Source organism: Coccinella septempunctata, chromosome 1 (assembly GCF_907165205.1).
Source record: "Coccinella septempunctata chromosome 1, icCocSept1.1, whole genome shotgun sequence".
In the NCBI taxonomy this organism is placed as follows: Eukaryota; Metazoa; Arthropoda; class Insecta; order Coleoptera; family Coccinellidae; genus Coccinella; species Coccinella septempunctata.
The window spans coordinates 64645971-64667064 of record NC_058189.1 but is presented as its reverse complement, the minus strand read 5'-3'; the positions used below and the strand labels follow the sequence as shown (position 1 = coordinate 64667064).

The window sequence follows — 21094 nt, the reverse complement described above, 5'->3', positions numbered from 1 at the left end:
GCGGCTCTGATCGGTCCTCTCTCGGCACCTAGAATCTGGTCCTTCGCCCCGGATTCTCGTCCGACTGCCGTCAGAGATCATTCAACCTCCAGTCTGTTCATTCAATGAATAGATAGATCGACTACTGCTCGGACTACTGTTACCTGGCATGTTGGATAGCCGGATTGGTTAACGGATGCCGGCTCGGGCCATAAGTGGTTGTTTTTCTTAGCGCGGTTGATTAGGGGGGGAAAGGGGAAAATTTGGAAGTGGGTGAGATTTCATCTTCGAAATGGTTCTCACAATACGTTCCTTCTACCTTCTGTAACCTACGATCAGTGTAGGTACGTTCTATCTTTCTACCTTCTCTTACGAAGATCTTTCAAACTTTTTTTCAGTTGAGGAAAGAAATGATAGGAAGATGGAGCCAAATCTCGTGAATAAGGGGGGTGTTCTAGTAATTCAAACCGTAAATCACGAATGTTTTGCATGGCAGCATGAGATTCGTGTGCAGGGGCGTTATCCTGCAAAAGCAAAACACCTTTGGATAGCTTTCCGCGTCTTTTCTCTTTAATTTTTTCCCGTAGAGTGATCAGTAATGTCGAATAGTAATCTTCGGTTATTGTTCTACCCTCATCCACAAAATCGATCGTGATTACTGCATGGCAATCCCAAAAAACTGAAGCAAGAACTTTTCCAGCAGATATTTGGACACGAAATTTCTTAGGTCAGAGTGTCGCCATTCCATCGATTGTTGCTTTGTTTCTGGATCGTAGAAATGTACCCAAGTTCCATCCATAATAACAATTCGAACTATATGATTAACGCGTTCGTATGAAATATTCAGTGCTTCAGATATCCGTTTTAGCCCAATTCGATGGTCTGATAAAACCATGTCATGAACTGCATCGATATTTTCGGGGACTGACACAGAAACTGGCTTTCCCGATCGGTCATCATCTTCAATGGAAAATTGACCTCTTTTGAAGCTTGCAGTCCAATTTTTCACCGTCGCATACGAAGGACATTGATCACCAAGGGTATTAAGCACATCTTCGTAAATCTGCTTACCTTTAACCCTTTTAAACACAGGTACGTGATGATGGCTCGATACTTCAACTTTTCGATTTTCACAATTCCGGTAGACATCTTCTTTTTTTAAATTTATTTGCACGTCTAATGAGTTATTGTTCGTTGCTATGGTATATTTTTTATGCATGGAGCTAGTCTAGGCCAACTACATATCAATACATCCTCGTATACCTCACATTTGGAAGTGAAACGTACGAAGAAACGTAGGACTGTTAGGTACTACTATTCATACTGTTGTAGCATCCTAACAGTTTCATTGTCATTTCCTTGAGAAATTCTACAATCGTTTAGTCCCTTCCTCGAACTTTTAATTACATTGTCTTACCGGATACGGTAATGGAATCGAAAGCATAGAATGTTCTTCATTATCGAATTACGAACAGTCGAACAAGAACAGTTTTCCGCAGAAAAAAAAATCTATTCGGTATCCCAAAGACGGAAAGACACCCTCTTCAGTCCTAAGGCCGATTTTACCCATTTAACGTTGTTACCGAAGGGAAGAGCACATGAATATTCATCCTATAGATTCCTGAACTTTAACGATGTTTCCCGATAATTTTTCTCCCGGTGTTCCTGGCCGAATCCAAGTTTTTCGCGATCATGAATATTGAAGAGGTGAGTTCCCGCAAGGCGGGAATTACTTCTGCAATAAAAATCATGAAATATGAGGTTGGATACGATCGTTTTCTCGTTTAACACGTTTTTCGAGAAGCCTCTAAAGGGGAGTCCATAATTAGAGAGGCGACGGCCGGTGGAGCTGGCAATTAAACGAGTGGTACGGGAGAGGGAAAAACATTATCAAACAGGTAGAGGATTCCGGGACTCGATTTTAGAATACACGTCGATAAAATCATTGGATAATTCTTCTTCCGATTTAGGTTTCTTTAAACTCTCTGGTAGTTCCTTCGGTGTTGATACGAGGATGTATTGATATCTAGTTAGCCTAGATCAGTTCCAGGAATAAAAAAATATTGCGTTACCATAGCAACGAACAATAACTCATTAGAAGTGTCAGCGTGAAGTTTGAGGTCAAAGAAGTAAACCAGAGTTACGCAATATATCAAAAGAAAGAAGATATCAACCGAAATTGTGAAAATCGAGAAATTGGAGTATAGAGCCATCATCAAGTACTTGTATTTAAAAGGGTTAAGAGGTAAGCAGATTTACGAACATATGTTTAGTACACTTGGTTATCAATGTCCTCCGTATGCGACCGTGAAAAATTGGACTGCAAGCTCCAAAAGAGGTAAATTTTCCATTGAAGATGATAACTGATCGGGCAGGCCAGTTTCTGTGTCAGTCCCCGAAAATATCGATGCAGTTTATGACATGATTTTATCAGACCGTCGAATTGGGCTAAAACGGATATCTGAGGCACTAAATATTTCATACGAACGCGTTTATCATATAGTTTACGTCAATTTGGTCATGAGAAAAATTGCTGCAAAGTGGATCCCCAAATGTTTGAATGTTGACCAAAAGCGTGCAAGGGTTGGAAGCATCGCCTTCGATCTGCGCTCGATTTGAAAACGATGCAGACTTCTTAAACCCAATTTTTACTATGGATGAGACTTGGGTACATTTCTACGATCCATAAACAAAGCAAAAATAGATGGAATGGCCACACTCTGGTTCTCCAAGACCTAAGAAGTTTCGTGTCCAAAAATCTGCTGGAAAAGTTCTTGCTTCAGTTTTCTGGGATTGCCATGGAGTAATCATGATTGATTGTTTGGATAAGGGTAGAACAATAACCGGAGATTACTATTCGACATTACTGACCACTTCACGGGAAAAAAAAAAGAGAAAACAAGCGGAAAGCTATACAAAGTTGTTTTGTTTCTGCAGGACAACGCCCCTGTACACAAATCTCATGTTGTCATTCAAAAAATTCGTGATTTAGGGTTTGAATTACTAGAACACCCCCTTTATTCACCAGATTTGGCTCCATCCGACTATCATCTCTTTCCTCAACTGAAAAAAACTTTAAAAGGTCGTACATTTTCTTCCAACGAGGAGGTAATTAAAGGTGTGGAGGTCTGGTTTGCAGAGTAAGAAGAAACTTTTTTTTTGAAAGGTCTAGAGACGTTGCAGGTTCGCTGAAATAAATGTATCCAATTAAGAGGAGAATATGTTGGGTAATAAAATATTTTGACATTGAAATTTTGTTTGGTTCTATAGTAAACTAAGAATATTTCAATATATCCTCGTATCTTTCAATGTGCTTATACATTAGATTCAATTTGACGAGGAGGCTACGCTAAGAGAGTTACATTCTGGTCCAATAGATTAAAAATTGGTAAAATTGGAGCAAACTGGTTTCGAAAATATGTTAGGAATTATGGAAGGTTTCTGTAGGGCCTTGTCTCGGGCCTTGTATACCAATAAAATTAAGGTTGTACCGACCACGTCCCATGAGGATGTATTTTTTTTCGGAACAACAAAACACCGGAATAGTCCGAACCGCCGTCAGGTACAGGGAGTCTGCAAATCCCACCGGTTATAGGGAGCGTCCCCGTTCCGATACGGATCTACAGAAGACCCCACGGAAATCAGGATGAGGCGTCGCGGTCGGTCTTTTGGCAAATATGGTAATTCCGGCCTCATCTAATCAGATACGGATCGGCTGGGCTCTGACGAACGGAAATAATCGCCGAATAAGGGAAAACGACAACGCACAGAAGCGGTTTTTGGTTCAGTTCGAGTTCGCGTGTCTGATAAGCATGTGAACGGTTCACGTGATTATTTCTCTCATTATACTGCGTAGGCCGTTGAGGAGAAAGAACTGAAGGAAAAATGAAAGGTGGTAGACAATACACAATGAAATTAATAAATCGTGATGTTGTATGCTGAATAAAATTTTTTCCAGTTTATAATGGAAACTTGTTTCCTTTATACAACCACTCACCTGGGAAACACGACCTTATACAGGGTGAGTATTTGCCTCGTACAGTTATTTCAACAGTACATTCTTGAGGTCGAAACAAACACTTTTTTCCTTCAATATTTTTTCCGAATCGGAATTGGCTCGGTTTAAAAGATCTATACAGGCTGTTGAAAAACCATCTCACAAACGGTTCATATTTTCTCGTATAATGCACCATTTTCGAGTAATTTGATGTTCAAAAATTAAAAAGTATCACTGAAATTCGAAAAATTGGGTACTTTGGCTGTATACAACTCTGTTTAAAAGATCCACAGATGTGCAGTTTCACAGATTTAGCTAGTTATTCTGAAGGTAATTCTGTTTTTCCAGGGGTGGCACCTTAGAACATAGATACAAGGAATGGAAAATAAACAAAAAAGTTAGGAGCTATATGAATTTATTTATTTTACGCCACTGCCTTATTGTCGCTCTAGACCGAGAAGCATCGAATGTTTGTACCAAAACAAATACATTCATAGCACGTCAATGTCCATTCCACATATTCATGTTCCAAGGGTAGCACAGCTCATTATGAGGTTGGTACTCGGGTTGATACTCATGGAATGTCCTTAATGTCAACAGGACGTTGCCACAGCTAATAAATTGATACAACAAAAATGCCGGAAGTGATTGAAAAAGAGAGAAGACAGAGAGAGTATCAGAACTATTTAGAATTGAGGACCGCACATTCAATTAGTAACCCTGATATTCTAAATACCAAAATATCTGCGACTGATATTTTAGCTGAATGTTTAAACCTCGGTTTCCACAATAAGTTGGATCGTCGGTTGAATCGTTTAATGAAGAGGATGAATAAAAATTTTCTTTTATTGGGATACCCAAAAAGGTGGTACCGGGTGGTATCAATCAATTTTCTTCCATAGCTGAATAAATATATTCAAAAACTGATCTCTTGTCCTTTCCATACAAATAACTAGATTAGGAATCAGTTTGATCAGTTTGTATGAACGTTAATTATGATCATCATAGATTTTCGAATTCATTTACTTTCTAACATAAATTCAAATTGCGGGAAATACGTAATTACTGAGACTTTCACGTACAACGGACAACATAGCGCTGATTTAAAACCCAAAAATATTTTGATAAGCGTCATAACCTCACATTTTCGTACTACACAGCTTGGAATGTGCCAAATTTCCATAGCCAACAGACTGCTTCCAGAAAAATGAATGGAGAATTAATTTATTATCGATGATTTTCCGTTCCTGTTAAGTCTAGAGTTTCCACCTTTTTCTTGAGCATTCTTCAGCTATTTCCGAGGTTATTTCTGAGTCAGCTGCAGGTCAAGGCAGTCTTCGACCAGCCTAGTAATTTCTGCTCGAAAAAGCGGCCAAAATTGACCTTGCAACTTGGGGGAGTAGTAGATCTTTCTCTGAAACTGTATGGTCCTTATTCTTTCAGTATTATGTATACTGATGATAGAGGAAAGTGTGAGGGGAAGGTGCAAGAATCAGCCTAAACCCGAGGACATAACGTCTAGAAATTCTCATTTCCCCATACCGAAAATAGCATCAACAAACACCCAAATATACCCATTTCAGCCCTTCGAATCGAACAGCCCATTTCCAAAGTCCTGCCGCAATTCACGGCGAAAAACCGGCCGATCCTCAACGCCCCCAAACAACCCCTCACATACCTGCATTCCCGGAATTCCCGAATAATCCCGGGAGAAAGTTGTTCGCGGCAAAATCTCGGGGAAATGACGACCTACAAAGGGCGTTCTTCCTAACCGAATTTCTTGCGTCGAAAACGATAAAAACCGGGAGAAAGGGAACTAAGTGAAGTTTTTATTGCCATAAGTTCCACCTTCGTGTTTGCCCCGTAGTTTTTCTTTTTCTTTCGACTGAGACGTCGTCGTCGACGACGGCGGGCGTCGCTCGGAGAGCGCGGGTGGACGGTGCGGAAGGTTAAATGGGTTTCTCGGGAAATGGGGAGATTGCAGCAGCCCTCGCCGGTTAAGTTCGAGTATCGGGTGCGAAACGACTCGTTCATCGGATTTGTGTGTAAACAACTTTCGATTGTTGTCCGCGGGATGTTTCTTCTCGACAACAAACGAAGTTTCAATCGTTTATATTATTATTATGTTCGACTGCATCATAAACACTTTATTTATGAATTCGTTTGGAGTCCATAATTGACTACTTTATTGGACACCTCTTTATTGGACTCAACTGTCACTATCATTCTGTCAAATAAATATACTAGATGCAAACAAAATCATGAATTACTATTCTAAACATTAGTGTGGTAGTGAATATTAAAAACACATTCTTTCTCATTTTAAAAATGCATGCCTGAGGAAGTCGAGCTCGAAGTGGAAGTACAGTTTTCGATCTGCAATACTCTTGATGCTTGAAGCAACTACTTCCTGGCCCAATATTATGGTGGCAACACTTATTTTAGTACTTTTTGATGCATCTAGGTAGTCCATAGCGAAGAACTTTTGTGAGCTTTCAATTCACTATTGAAGTAAGCCAGAATACTGTCTTCTGTGGACTTTACAATTTTCTTTGTTTTACACTAGGTTTTACACCACTTGTTATAGGCCGCATACCTATTTTCATAAGCAATTTTAGATTTAGTGGGTAAGAGAGATTCTTTGGCGCTTACGGCTGAATTTTCTACGCTTTCTTCTCCAGCACTATCTATTTTTTGGATTATTATAATCTTTGATTATGACGTTTGTCACAAAATTAGGGAGGTAAACAACTGTGTTTACTAAGGTTGCTAAGGTCGCTGGTTACTATGGTAAGAAAATCAAAAGCACACTTAATGTTTTTCAGTAATAAGCCATTTCAGAAAATAAAATTTCTGCATTGCAGACCAACATAAAGCTTTGTATGCAACTCGTACATAATTATGCTCGCTCTGCCATAAACTTTTGGACTCGTCCATAAAGACCTAATTTATGTACTTGTTACATAAATAGCTATAATGTTGAAGTGGAAAATTTGATAGCTCTTCGTAGTGCTCTTACGAAAATATATTGAAAAATTCTTAGCCTACTATATAACCAAACAAAATTTCAATGTCAAAATATTTTATTATTCATCATATTCTCCTCTTAATTGGATACATTTATTACAGCGAACCTGCAACGTCACTAGACCTTTCAAAAAAAAAATGTTTCTTCTTGCTCTGCAAACTAGACCTCCACAGCTTTTATTACCTCCTCGTTGGAAGAAAATTTAAGACCTTATAAACTTTTTTTCAGTTGAGGAAAGATATGATAGTCGGATGGAGCCAAATCTGGTGAATAAGGGGGATGTTCTAGTAATTCAAACCCTAAATCACTAATTGTTGCATGGCAACATGAGATTTGTGTGCAGAGCGGTGTCCAGCAAAAACAAAACACCTTTGGATACCTTTACGCGTCTTTTCTCTTTAATTTTTTTTCGTCGAGTGGTCAGTAATGTCGAATAGTAATCTCCGGTTATTGTTTTACCCTTATCCAAAAAATCAATCATGATTACTCCTTAGCAATCCCAAAAATTTGAAGCAAGAACTTTTTCAGCAGATTTTTGGACACGAAACTTCTTAGGTCTTGGAGAACCAGAGTGTCGCCATTCCATCGATTATAGTATTGCTTTGTTTCTAGATCGTAGAAATGTACCCAAGTCTCATCCATAGTAACAAAGAAGAAGGTTTAAGAAGTCTACATCGTTTTCAAATCGAGCACAGAACGAACGCAATGCTTCTACCCTTGCACGCTTTTGGTCAACATTCAAACATTTGGGAATCCATTTTGCAGCAATTTTTCTCATGTCCAAATTGACGTGAACTATATGATGAACGCGTTCGTATGAAATATTCAGTGCTTCAGATATCCGTTTTAGCCCAATTCGACGGTCTGATAAAATCATGTCATGAACTGCATCGATATTTTCGGGGACTGACACAGAAACTGGCCTTCCCGATCGGTCATCATCTTCAATGGAAAATTTACCTCTTTTGAAGCTTGCAGTCCAATTTTTGACGGTCGCATACGAAGGACATTGATCACCAAGGGTATTAAGCATATCTTCGTAAATCTGCTTACCTCTTAACCCTTTTAAATACAGGTACTTGTCGGGTACTTGATTTCGGTGGAGATCTTCTTTCTTTTAATTTATTGCGTAACTCTGATTTACTCTTCTGATCTCAAACTTCACACTTACATTTCTAATGAGTTATTGTTCGTAAGGCAATATTTTTTTTATGCATGGAACTGGTCTAGGCTAAGTAGATATCAATACATCCTCTTACCTCGACTCTTATTCTATTCGGCCTTGTACCAATGAGGCTCGTAATGAGGTTAGCAATGAGAGGTTGAGGAATGATTTGTCAAATGTTCGTCGAAACGTGGGTGATAATATATGCATAAATCTACAGGTAAAATGCAAGAGGCTCAATCCCAAAAGGTTCATTTCATCCCACAGCCCAACCAACCGTGGACAAACTCCACCACAATCACGGCACACATCTACAGCATAACGCCACATTAACATCGGATCGTCAAATGCTCACATTAGCTGCCCATAAATCACATTTAACTATGTATTCGTATCCATGGCTACTAATTGAATGGACAACGAAGATGATACGCACTACGGAGCGTATGAAGAAGTCGTTATTAGCTCACCTGGCTTTTTAGCGCCAGCAGCAAGTGTGTTTGCGTGTGGCTTATGTCCACCAGCCACTTTGTCGAAGGTTCTACGTCGGTGGGTTTATGGCGTTGGTGAAATATAAGGATGCTAGTCGGATGGGACAGGAAAATTATTGAATTTGGGAAACCTCGAACAAAGGGCATATTATGAAAGGAAGGTAGAAGCCTTCACAGTCCCAGAAAATTAGCAACATTCCCTTGTTTTCAGCGACTGTCATATTTGCGAGCATATTATTAAGCTGAGATTTGCTGCTTCTCACCACATTTCTAGCTTCCGTTAAAATTATGACCTTTCTCAGGATCATGCTGAGGTTTATGCCATCAAAAAACACCTTTCCTTCATCCTCCATGATGCATGAAAAAATCTTTGCTTAATCTTCAAAAATACAAATGGAACCCTATTTGCGTTGTTATAACCCTCGTTATCACCTTACATAGAAACCGCTGAACCGATGTTATCCATTTCCTTTTTTTAAACTTCCCCATACTTCGTAGAAGATTCTCACTGAAGAAAATCTCGAAAAAGCTGCATTGGAAACTGGGAAAATCGAAAAAACTAAATTTAAACTTCTCGAGCAAGTGTTTGGTGGGTAGTCTAGGCAAGCGGTTGACACGAGAGTTGACGCTTTGACAGATGACAAATAGCAATGAGTACGGCCAACATAAGTGAAGAGAGACTTGCAGCTGGTGTGACTTTTTCGAGCCATTTTCTGTGAAAAAGTAAGAAATATTGAAAAACTGAATTTATAGTGCTTTACTCGAGGCTTTACTTCTACCCGGATTTATCTAAAAATGCAGCTTTATGGATGTTCTTCATTCTAGCATTGTGCAGAATAACTGTTGGAAAAATGCTTCTGATCACCAAAGATAAATATTATATTTGGGGACCACTATGGATCACTGATCAAAAAAATGATACCTACATAATATGTTTATCATTGTTTATTGAAAACAGGATTTGTTAATTGGTTTAATGTAATCTTCAAAATTATATACCTTCGCAGTGAGGAATAGAACATATCAAGACAGCAAAGGGTAGCAATCTCAGATTTATCACTTATTAGAGTAGATTCTGTTTCCAATACTCAGCTGAGGACCTTTATAAATCATATATTATGTTATTCCAACAAAATTCTTCAAGAACATTCACTTCTGAACCATGTAGTTTCATTGGTTGAATATTCTTATTCAGAAGAGTCCACTTCTCACGAGGGATGACAATTTCGATTTCGTTTATAATGAATCCATCATCTTTTTTGATATCTTCATCGCAAAAGTGCTCTTGACACACAAATTGATTCCGAGTCGATTATAGAGGTAAGGTTTTTTTCCAATTTTCTGTCAAAAATGCACTCTGAAGTTTTATCTCTTCCCCTTCTCTTTCCGATGCCAAAACACTCTTACACTAGCGCACGCTCTAACATTTCACCATGGTCATATGTTGTTCTCTTATAAAAAATCGAAAATAATAATATTCTGATCATCTATCACCAGAAAGACAGTTCACTCAGCCAACTTCAACTAGTTTAAATCAAAATTTCGCCATCCCGTGATCACCAGCGCGGCTATTGGCAAAAATATGAACTACCTATTGGTACATATTTTAGGGGACAAATAATCTGTGGTCTCAAAGCAGCGATCGTTCTCCTTCTCTCTACCCCCCATAAGAGAAATCTCCAGAAATAAAACAATGACAGAAAATGTCATCGGTTTTAAGAAGAACTATAAACATAGAGACGCATAGAGATCTTGGAGATCTATGTCTATGGCGAGGTCTATGGTATGTACATAGATTACAGAAACAATTTTCTGAAATCTGTGGATATAGAATTCCGAGTAGAATTCTTCTTGATCATTTCCACTGTTGTCGAATGAATTAATTCCGATTTTGGCGTTTTAGGAAACTTGTCAATTTGAATGAATGGATTCACATTTTTCGATCTGCGGCAAAAAATGATTTTTTTCGTTTTGCCAGTTCACAAGTAACGAAACTCGAAGAAAAAGTGGATATTTCTCGTGCTGCTTCAAAAATGGCAAAGATTCATCGGCATCCCCCGCCTGCACGATAGCCGCGCGTTGCTCCCTTTTAGAATAGGCGCGAGGGTCGACTTGGTCGCCGTCAGATATGAATGAAGCGCGCTATGTAGGACAAATGCGGGGCCCCGCAGCACCCCGATCGATAGAGATTCACTTCCGAAGCGGCCCCAGAGCTTGCACCGCTCCCGAAAAACCGGAGAGCTCCGGACCGATCATGATTCGCCAATTTCGTCAATTAAATATCGTGTCATCCCTTGTCCTCCCGCTGTTCCCATGGAAGAAATGACGTCCTTGTTTTTCGATATGCCCTCGCGGAAGGAGGGTGTACGGGGGCTGGTCGACAAGTATCCAACCGAATTCGAAATGAGAATTTCATGTTACAGGGTACAAATAGTTAAACAGCAGATTCTTGAGGTCAAAAGGAACACTTTTTTCCTTTACCATTTTTTCCGAATCGGCTCGGTTTGAAAGTTACAGGCTGTTGAAAAACCATAAAAAAAATTTAGTTCAATCTCACAAACGGTTTTATCGAATGAAATGAATATAGTTCCACGTTTCTCATTTATTTGATGAATCTTTTTCGAACACAAGATATCACCCACGTCTTCCAGTTTTCACATTATGACTATAACGCTCGCTATAACGTCGTATCAAAAAAATTCCAAAAATTCAAAGAACCCAACTCTTGAAACTAAGTTGGACGCTATCTAATGAATATTTGAACGTTTTGTAAAATCGTTCATCATCATATTTTTTCATATAATGCGCCGTTTTCGAGTAATTGGACGAAATTTTCATTTAAAATAACGTGAAATGAAAAAAGGAATTTCCTGCGAGAGAGGTTTTCACGACGAGAAAGACAAGAAAATCACAAATTTTCATCCCCATTATCGAATTGAAATCATAGAAACTCAGCGATATTATTAAAATAATAACAGGATCACAGAAAAACGGTTCATGAGAAATTCTCTCGGAAATTCTTCTATTCTATATCAATCACCTTCAAATCGATGAAGAAGGGCTAAATTCTTCTCGAAGAACGATTTAACCTCGGATATAAGGTTTAGAAACATACGCCCTTTTCCATGTACAAAAAAGCGTAACGATGTGTGAAATTTTTACATTATGATATCGCCACCGTCATAACCACAGTGTATGATTGTGTTTGACAACCACGATTTTCGGATATCGTGGCATTCGAGAGGACATTCACAAATCACAGAAACTATAATCCATTCACTTCCATTTTAGCACTCGGTTGGCCATGGAAATTTGACACATTTCACTCTGTATAGTACGAAAATGTGGGGTTATGACGCTTGTCAAAACATTTTTGGGTTTTAAATCAACGCTATGTTGCCCGTTCTACGTAAAAGTTTCTGTTATTACGTATTTTATCACAATGTCGAATCTCTTCGGAAAATATGTGACGAACATAATTGAAGTTTATACAAACTGATTGAAGGTATACCAAATCCAGTCATTTGCATGGAAAATACAAGAGATAAGTATAATATCATAATATGCACTAGCTTGAGGAGAGTTAATGTTCGTTACCTATCTTCTTTGGCTAAAGTTTGAATACGTTACATCAGTTGTACATTTCAAAAATATTAACCCGAAGATTAAATGCATATGATGCAGTGGTTGGGAATGGCTATCTCTCGAAGGAATTAACAGATAATTACAAGAATGTTAAATTCTTCAACAAAAATCCAGACAAAAATCATCTTGCATCAATATAAGCGAAAGGAATTAAAGGAAGTTTCAAGTCAAGATGAATTTCACCTTTGAACAAAAATGTCACATGAATAAACAATTAACAGAACAACAGGCGCGTATTTGTGGCTGTTCATCTTAATACATTGATATAATAATAATAATTAGGTATTTATTGGTACCTTAAGACATTTACAATGTATAGGACAAGTCCTCGGACAGTCAAATGAAAAATAGAAAAATCAATTTTCGGAAACTTAATCTACGATGACATACATCGAAAATCCTGTAGTAAACTTTTCGCATTAATTCACTCAAACATAAAATTCTCAAATGCCACCACTTTTTTGGGTCTCCCAATAGAAGGAAATTCTTTGTCATCTTCTTCATTCACAATCTTTTTGATTGTGGAAATATTCAGCTGTAATATAAGTCGTTTAGATTCAGATGAAACATTATTATAAATTCTCTCACATTGAATAGTCTCGATACCGTCTGACGTATTGTGGATTTTAGAATATCAGGGTATAACTATTTGAATGAGCTGACCTGAATTCTAAATAGCACTTGCTGAAACCCTGTATCTTTTTTTAATCACTTTCGGCATTTTCGAAATAAAAATTGATATTAGTTGTGGCAACGGCGTTCTGACATTAACGACATTTCATGAGTGCCAACCTTACTCCGTTCTAGTTACAAAAACTTGAGAAAATTATTTCATGGCCAACCGACTGCTAAAATAAATGTGAATGGAGTATAGTTCCTGTGATCTGTGATGACATTCACGATTGAAAATGTGCAGTTGAGTGCTTGATTTCAAAGATAGCTTCCTCGGTAACTTCGGTCGAATCAAACGAATTCAATATTCCAACAATTTTCAAGTTTTCCCTCAACGACTGATAACATGTGTATAGAGAAGTCGATAAAGCTCATCAATTCAGTGAAGACCGAGGTGAAACCCGATATAATGAGCTATCTAAAACGGCACACAAAGTTAGATCATGTGGAAATACCCGTGCATGCATCGATTCAATGCGACCCGTTTTCGATATACCCATCTTATCGTACTCCGGTTTCATGTCTCCAAATTCTTCCAATGATACCGGATCATTCCGATAGATAAATAGCGTAGGGGACTTTCAATGAGGAATGTGAATAGGTGATGTGATTAATCGTCCTGGTGGATGTCTCTTTACCGGGAAACTCGATTTTCAGCATAGAAATCTTCTGAGCCGCATCGGTTTCCGGAGTCCCGGATTTATATTCCGCCATGTGTTCAAATTTCTTCTTCCTTATTGGAAATAACTAATCAAGTGTCTCAGAAATATAAAAGACAAAATAATAGAGCTTATTGGAGCTCTTGTTTGTATTCAGTAGCAATTTTATCTAATCGGTGATTATGAACTATGATATGATGAAAAATAAAAACAGATTATGAGAAATTTAAAGAGTTGCAAATTGGCGAATGGGCCAGTCACCACGCTATCTGATTCTATGTTCAAAGTTTAGACATATGAACGTTGAAAAGCTTTAGAATGGACCATATTAATGGACGTTTAACCAGAATAATCCCCTTTTATATAGGGTTTGAAGTTTGTCCTTGTCTGAATGAATCAATTGAAAGAAGAAAATGTATTTGCTACTTTTCATTTCATCAAGAAAAATCGGCAATTTTCGGAGGAACTGATTCTGTAAATAATTTGTTTGAATTCATACAAACATTTGCTATGGTTCTGAATTCAGCCAATATTTCGTAACTGATAACAAATTACACGAAATTTCCGGGAGAATTTCAAAATCTGGCAATTAATGCGCAAAGTTGGTACTGTTGAAACCAGAGAAAATTCTATGTACCCGCGAATTTCGAATCCTCTACACTCACCTAGAATAACTGAAAAATCCATGTTGATATAATCCAAAATAAAAATAACTCCTGATATAATCCTAACACCACAAAAACATCACTGAAAAGTTTTCTTCCTTCAAACGAAACATTCAAAAATCACACCCTTCGCATCATAGATACGAACAGTTTTCACAAACTTCAAACGTTAATAGAACACACAAACAAATAAAAAAAATCGAACAATCCACCAATTTTCCTCGAATCACAAATGCTAATTCTGGTGCCTCAGCATTTCCTTGCGATATTATTGTCAAACCCAGGGCTAATTAGATGAAAAGAAGAACTGTCACTTATTTTGTCGGTGTTCGCGGATGTCGATAAAACTAATCGGATCATAGATCCTCCACCGGAGGATATTTCGACGCCCTTCAGTCCGGGCAATTAGGGCGGGAATTCGCGATCTCGGTGCTCTTCAGCGGAGAGTAGTCCGTGACGCTATCACAGAAGAGTTGATTCGGGCGCACTGAAGTAAAAAGCGGAGTTCCGAACGGCTTGTGAGGATCGGCTTGTGCCTCACGTGAAGTGGCCCAACGATCGGGGACGATGTTTGCCGACGCGGAGAGCGGCCGCCCCGGCACCTGCGGCGTTGCCGGGTCTGCTCCTATTCATTAAGGAGAATTATAACTAGTAGGCCAGGAGATCATCCTTCACGGGCAGATTTGCCTTGAAAACCATAATGATATGATTTTATATGAAACACTACTCCTTGCTCTATGATTCGAATCGATACTACCCAACCCTGTGTGTGATCAGTGCTAACCTGACTTCTGTCAAACTGAAAACTAATGTTATCATTCTGTGATCGTAGATTTGTTTACATTTGCGTTTAGTAAATGTCGAAAATCACGGTTTCCTTAAGATTTTTGACACTTGACATCTGAGGAAACCAATTTTGTGGTGGCAGACTTTCCATATGGTTATTTTAACATCATTAGGGCTATAAATCAATTTTGTTTCCCTTCGTCTAATCAAAATCAGAAAAAACCTAACCTAACCTAACCTGACTTCTGTCAAACTGAAAATTAATGTTATCATTCTGTGATCGTAGATTTGTTTACATTTTTGCGTTTAATGAATGTCAAAAATCACTTTTTCCTTAAGAATTTTGACACTTGACACTTGAGATTTGTTTACATTTTTGCGTTTATTGAATGTCAAAAATCGCGGTTTTCTTAAGATTTTTGAGGAAACCAATTTTGTGGTGCGGAATTTCCGAATGGTTATTTTAACATCATTAAGGCTATAATCAATTTTGTTTCCACTCTTCCAATCAAAATCAGAAAAAAACCCAAAAGTGGGTAGACATTGGTTCGGTCAATTTTATAGGGTTGTTTCCAATTGATTTGTGTGGACGTGATGACAGTAATACCACGAAAGTCTTAAATGGGAAAGGGTATTGAGTGGCACCTTGTTTTTTAAGATATTTCGATTGCCTTTTCATGTATACCATACACTTTGATCATCTCCCATAGAAGATACATACTTACGAAAAATGAAAAAAGAATGGAATAGTTACGATAGCAAAAGTTGCAATGAACCATAAAGAAATAATTTTCCTGTAATAGTTTTCGGCCTTTACCTTTAGTGGTATCTTTTCCTTAGATAGATAGATAAAATGATGATTCAAAGCAGATGCTCGAAGTACAGTTGATTCTACATAGAAGTGTTAATTTATTTCAGTGGATTATAAATTCAGAATTGACACATCCAACAACATAAAATATTCGTAGAGTGCCTCTTCAGTCTAGCCAGATATTACAGCAACTTGAATCTACCGAAAAAAGTGTCATCTTGACAACGCCGCGCTAACCATCGAACTCTATCACCTGTTCCTCCAAGAAACAAGATAGTGAAACAGCCGACGAAGAGTCCGACTGTAAAAGGATGCCAGTAAAAACAGACAAAGCCATGGGGCTAGTTACCGGTACACTGTAGGGAAGAAGGACCCAACTGTCCGTATATGTATCAAGTTGGGAATGCGGCGAGAAGACGAGAAAGAAGGACAAAGAATGGGCTAATAATGGTTCACCTGCTCGGTTGCCTTACAGGTGCTCGCGTTGCGATGAAATAGGGACCTGCTTTTCGGCCGAATATTCAATTCTATGCCGCGAGCAGACACAGAAGGACCATTTTTTGCCGTCGAGCAGGTTAGGGACTTCGTGGGAAGGGTTGGTAGGGCGTTTCTCGTGGATTACCTGGCCTATTTTTGTTCTTGTTTGTTGTTTTTTTTTTAATTTGTCCGAATCTGGGTGAGATGTCTGGGGAAATGCATGGAATTCCATTAGGGAGGGCTGATAAGCTGTCAGGCGCAGACGGTGGTTCCTGGCGGTTGTCGAAATTGGAAATTTATTTTCTGACGTCTGAAGATATTTTCGTTTTCTCTTCTTGTATGAAGTGCACATGGTATCCCAACAAAAACACACAATCCAGGAACCTTTGACAATGTTTTCACTTCTTCAACAGGATGATGTTTCGAAAGTTGACCTACGAAAAATTCCCGAAAAGATGGGCTCGGATTTAAAATTGTCGAGACCGAACGGTTGCATCGAGGTTGATGAAATTTCGATATATTCATTACTATACTTCATTCACTTCTCAGCAGTCGGTTGGCCAAGGAAATTTGACACATTCAACACTGTATAGTACCAAAATGTGGGGTTATGACGCTTGTCAAAACATTTTTGGGTTTTAAATCAATGCTATGTTGCCCGTTCTACGAAAAAGATTCTGTTATTACGTATTTTATCACAATGTTGAATCTCTTCGGAAAATATGTGACGAACATAATTGAAGTTTCCAAACTGATTGTAGGCATACCAAATCCAGTTATTTGCATGGAAAATACAAGAGATCAGTATAAAATCATAATATGCACTAGCTTGAGGAGAGTTAATGTTCGTTATCTTTTTTGGCTAAAGTTCTAAAGTTGGAATACGTTACATCAGTTGTAGATTTCAAAAATATTACCTAATCCGAAGATAAAATGCATATGTTACAGTGGTTGGGAATGGGTATCTCCCGAAGCAATTAACAGATAATTACAAGAATGTTAAATTCTTCAACAAAAATCATCTTGCATCAATATAAGTGGAAGGAATTGAAGGAAGTTTTAATCAAGATGAATTTCACCTTTGAACAAAAAGTTCACATGAATAAACAATTACCCTAAGACATTCACAATGTAAAGGATAAGTCAAATGAAAAATAGAAAAATCAATTTTCGGGAACAACAGAAAATTCTCAAATGCCACCACTTTTTTGGGTCACCTCATCGAAGGAAATTCTTCGTCATCCTCTTCATTCACCATCTTTCTGATTGTGGAAATATTCAGCTGAAATATGAGTCGTTTAATTTCATATGAAACATATATTCTCCATTCTTTTACATTGAATATGTTGGCTACCGTCTGACGTATTGTGGATTTTAGAATATCAGGGTATAACTATTTGAATGAGCGGACCTGAATTCTAAATAGCACTTCCTGAAACCCTGTCTCTTTTTCCAATCATTTTCGGCTTTATCGTAATAAATTGATATAAGTTTTGGCAACGGCGTTATGACATTAACGACATTTCATGAGTGCCAACCTTACTCCGTTCTAGTTACAAAAACTTGAGAAAATTATTTCATGGCCAACCGACTGCTAAAATAAATGTGATTGCAGTATAGAAGAGTTGCTCTTTCGGAAAATGTTTATCAATTTCCGATCTGTGATAATTTTTTTGGAAGATGATAGACGCGAAAGGTGACCTTCGAAAAATTCCCAAGAAGATGGGGTCAGTTAAAAATTCGTCAAGACCGAACGATTGCTTCGAGATCGATGTGGTTCTCAGATTCATTACTAGAAGAGTTGCTTCTTCGGAGTGCGCATCACTTTCCGATCTGTGATAATTTTTCTGGAAAAATGGCCCCCAAAATCACTTCTGGAACCGCCACTGAACGCAAATCTGTTCATTAGTTATCATTTTGAGGTCTTAATTTGAAAAATCTTCAGTGTTCTAAGATATGGATCAGTATCCCTTAATTTTCCAAAGCTGCGTTGATATGACCAAGTTTGCTCGACAAAGAGCGAAACATAATCTTCCTCGATAAACCAAACAACAATAAATGATCTATGTCCACCCTCCAGGGCACGAGTGTACCCCTAATACGAAGTGGAAACATGGACATCCCCAACTACCAAACAAACAAGCAAAAGACAACGTTCATTGCCTTCCACCGAATTATATCCGCACCATCGTTATTTGCCAAAGGCTTGGTCGTTCGGGCGTTCACCCACCCCCCCTTACAGCCTCCCCAACGTCGACGCTGCTGCAGTTCCAGAGGGCGCCGCAGGACGTCGTACCTACCCCGGAGGTTTTTACCCGACGTCCGCGGTGTGGTTGCAACAATATCGGACTAATTGAGCAAACAGATTCTTCGGGGGTTTATTTCCGATATAAATTAGGCCCTCAGGTGCAGTATCGTTGATCGACGGAACTCTCAGACGGCAAATTGGCGAAGCTGTGAGGGAAAGTGGCCTCGCGGATTCTGAATTATGAATTTTCTCGGAAAATTAGGGGGGAATCGTTCTGGCGGGAAATTCAAAAGAGGTGCTACACGTACAGGGTGTGCTATAAATCGATGTCAAGTGTAGGGGAGTCCGGGAGACTTGCTGAGGTAGGAGACTTGAACCACCTCAAATATTTCAATTCAAATTTCGCGCTACCGATGTCGTTAATAGCTTGCGATATACTCGTAACAAGGCACAACTAGTGGCAGCTCCATTTTGGCCGCCATCAGAACATTTCGGGAGTGAGAGGGTTGAACGCGATTTTGCTGTAAGGATGTAAGAAATTGGATAATTTTTGTTTGTTACACTGTCTGAAAAGTTTAATATGTTCGTGGTGTTATTTAGTTTCATTGTGTTCATTGATTAATATTGTTGTAAAAGTTTCAAGAAAACATCTGTTCAATATACTAAAAGGGAGTGCGGGAGACTTGACCAATGGTATGGTCGGGAGACAAAATCAGTGGTACAAGTTTCCCGCTTAGACCTTAGATAATAGTTTGCTTCAAAAAAAGAAAATTGAATAGTAGAAATGAATATAAAAAATATATAAGGGAAAAACCTCCCGTAAATAATTGAGAGTGACTCTGAAATAGAAAATATGTATTTCATACGCTGATACACCTGATGATGAGAACCTTGACATAGACAATCGTTGGTCATTGGAAATTGTTTTCTTCTAAATTTTTCCTGATAAACAAACTTATGATCAAGTCTCTGATGCCCCCTGTTCAACTCTCCCATGGGTTAGGGAGACATGAGGCAATATTCTAAAAAAAGAATTGCTGTACTCAAAATGTTAATCTCACCATCACTCTACTATTATCTATCTTTACCTATTTGGGCATGATATCTTCACGCAAAAAAATGGAATGCTACCATTTACAGATACTTAAGTGGCTTCATAGTGAAAAGCGGTTCAACTGTCCCGGACTCTACATATTAGAAGAGGCAAAGTAACTACAGGGTGTGGCAGAGCCGATTGACGAGTTTCGAAGGTCATTGCTCGGGCTCTTGTGAGGGCAGTAAGGAGTGAAAGGGCTCTTTGTGTTCCTCAGGGTCTGTAGTTTTTAGTCGGCACCGTGATTTTGACCGGAAAATGCCACCGTTGACACCTCCATACACTCCAAATTAGAAAAACTTACTAGAAAACGCGATATGGGAGACATCTGGTTTCAGCAGGTAGGGTTACAGCCCACGCAGCTCGAATTTTATTAGCTGCTTTGAGAGAAATGTTCTTGAAGCGACTGGTGTCACTATAAATGGAGACGAAGGACTAGCGCCTTCTTTCTTTGAGGCTACCTTTAAGATAAGGTAAGGTCAATTGGCTCTGTCAAAAAAGTGAGATAGTTCTGTCGCGATGACAAAAAATCGCTTCTTATATCTTCATTCGTAACACAGTAGGAACATTGAAGGGTTTGCAGGTTTCTCGGGTCATTTGCAAATATGATTAGTAGGTACATCTCTCATTTCATAATTTTTGGGAGGCCAACCATAGCTGTCTACATCTTATATCTCCCCAAGAAATCCGTGGGGGATGCGATCAAACTCAGATTTTTTGGAAAACCCGTTTTTTCTTCTAGAAGAACCCTAACTTGAGCCAATTTTGGGAGATGGTGACTATTTGTGTTCTATGGTATTTAAGAAGTGAAATTTCCTCATTAATCAATTCAATTTTGAAGTTCTCTAGTATGTAAATAAGTGGACTGAGGAAACAGCATTCGAAGCAGAATTTGATGTTTTCAAATTTTCATATGGGCAACTTTCAACAGGATATACCTCCAGAAGTTTATAGAGTTTTCCTGAAGATGACACCTGAAAAGCAAAAGATCTTTTTATTCTGCCCTAATAGGTCGTTTTTCTCTTGATACTGCTCGGTATATTTAATATTTATGTAGTTCTCGAGAGTCGTCGTTTTTTCCTTCTCTCAATAACCCCGACTATCGTTATTGAAAGTTATAAAACTCTTTCAGAAGCTAGCGACCTGATCTGTCCTCTTACTGTCGAATTGATAACCCTCTACTATCGTCTACCTATTTTCAATATGCCCAAACTAACTTTTTGTACAGAATTGATACAAAATCAATACTAACAAGAATAGCCTGAATAGCTTCATACATTTATAATGAAATATGTACTAGACCGATCAAATTCTTATGAAATCCAATTTTGACAGTCTCATTTCAACTTCCTATACAATAAATACAGGGTGAGTCTTT

General features: G+C 38.4%; 1 protein-coding gene across 3 annotated transcripts in view; it reads right to left on the bottom strand.

Moving 5' to 3' along the window:
• LOC123317235 (nephrin) overlaps positions 1–14828 on the bottom strand; it is a 113097-nt gene extending 98269 nt beyond the window's left edge. For all 3 annotated transcript variants that reach the window (XM_044903668.1, XM_044903659.1, XM_044903676.1), the window contains exon 1: positions 14302–14828. In XM_044903668.1, the coding sequence (XP_044759603.1) occupies positions 14302–14323 (22 nt within the window). In that variant the 5' untranslated portion in view covers positions 14324–14828. The remainder of the gene's footprint in view (positions 1–14301) is intronic.
• Positions 14829–21094: the final 6266 nt, after the last annotated feature.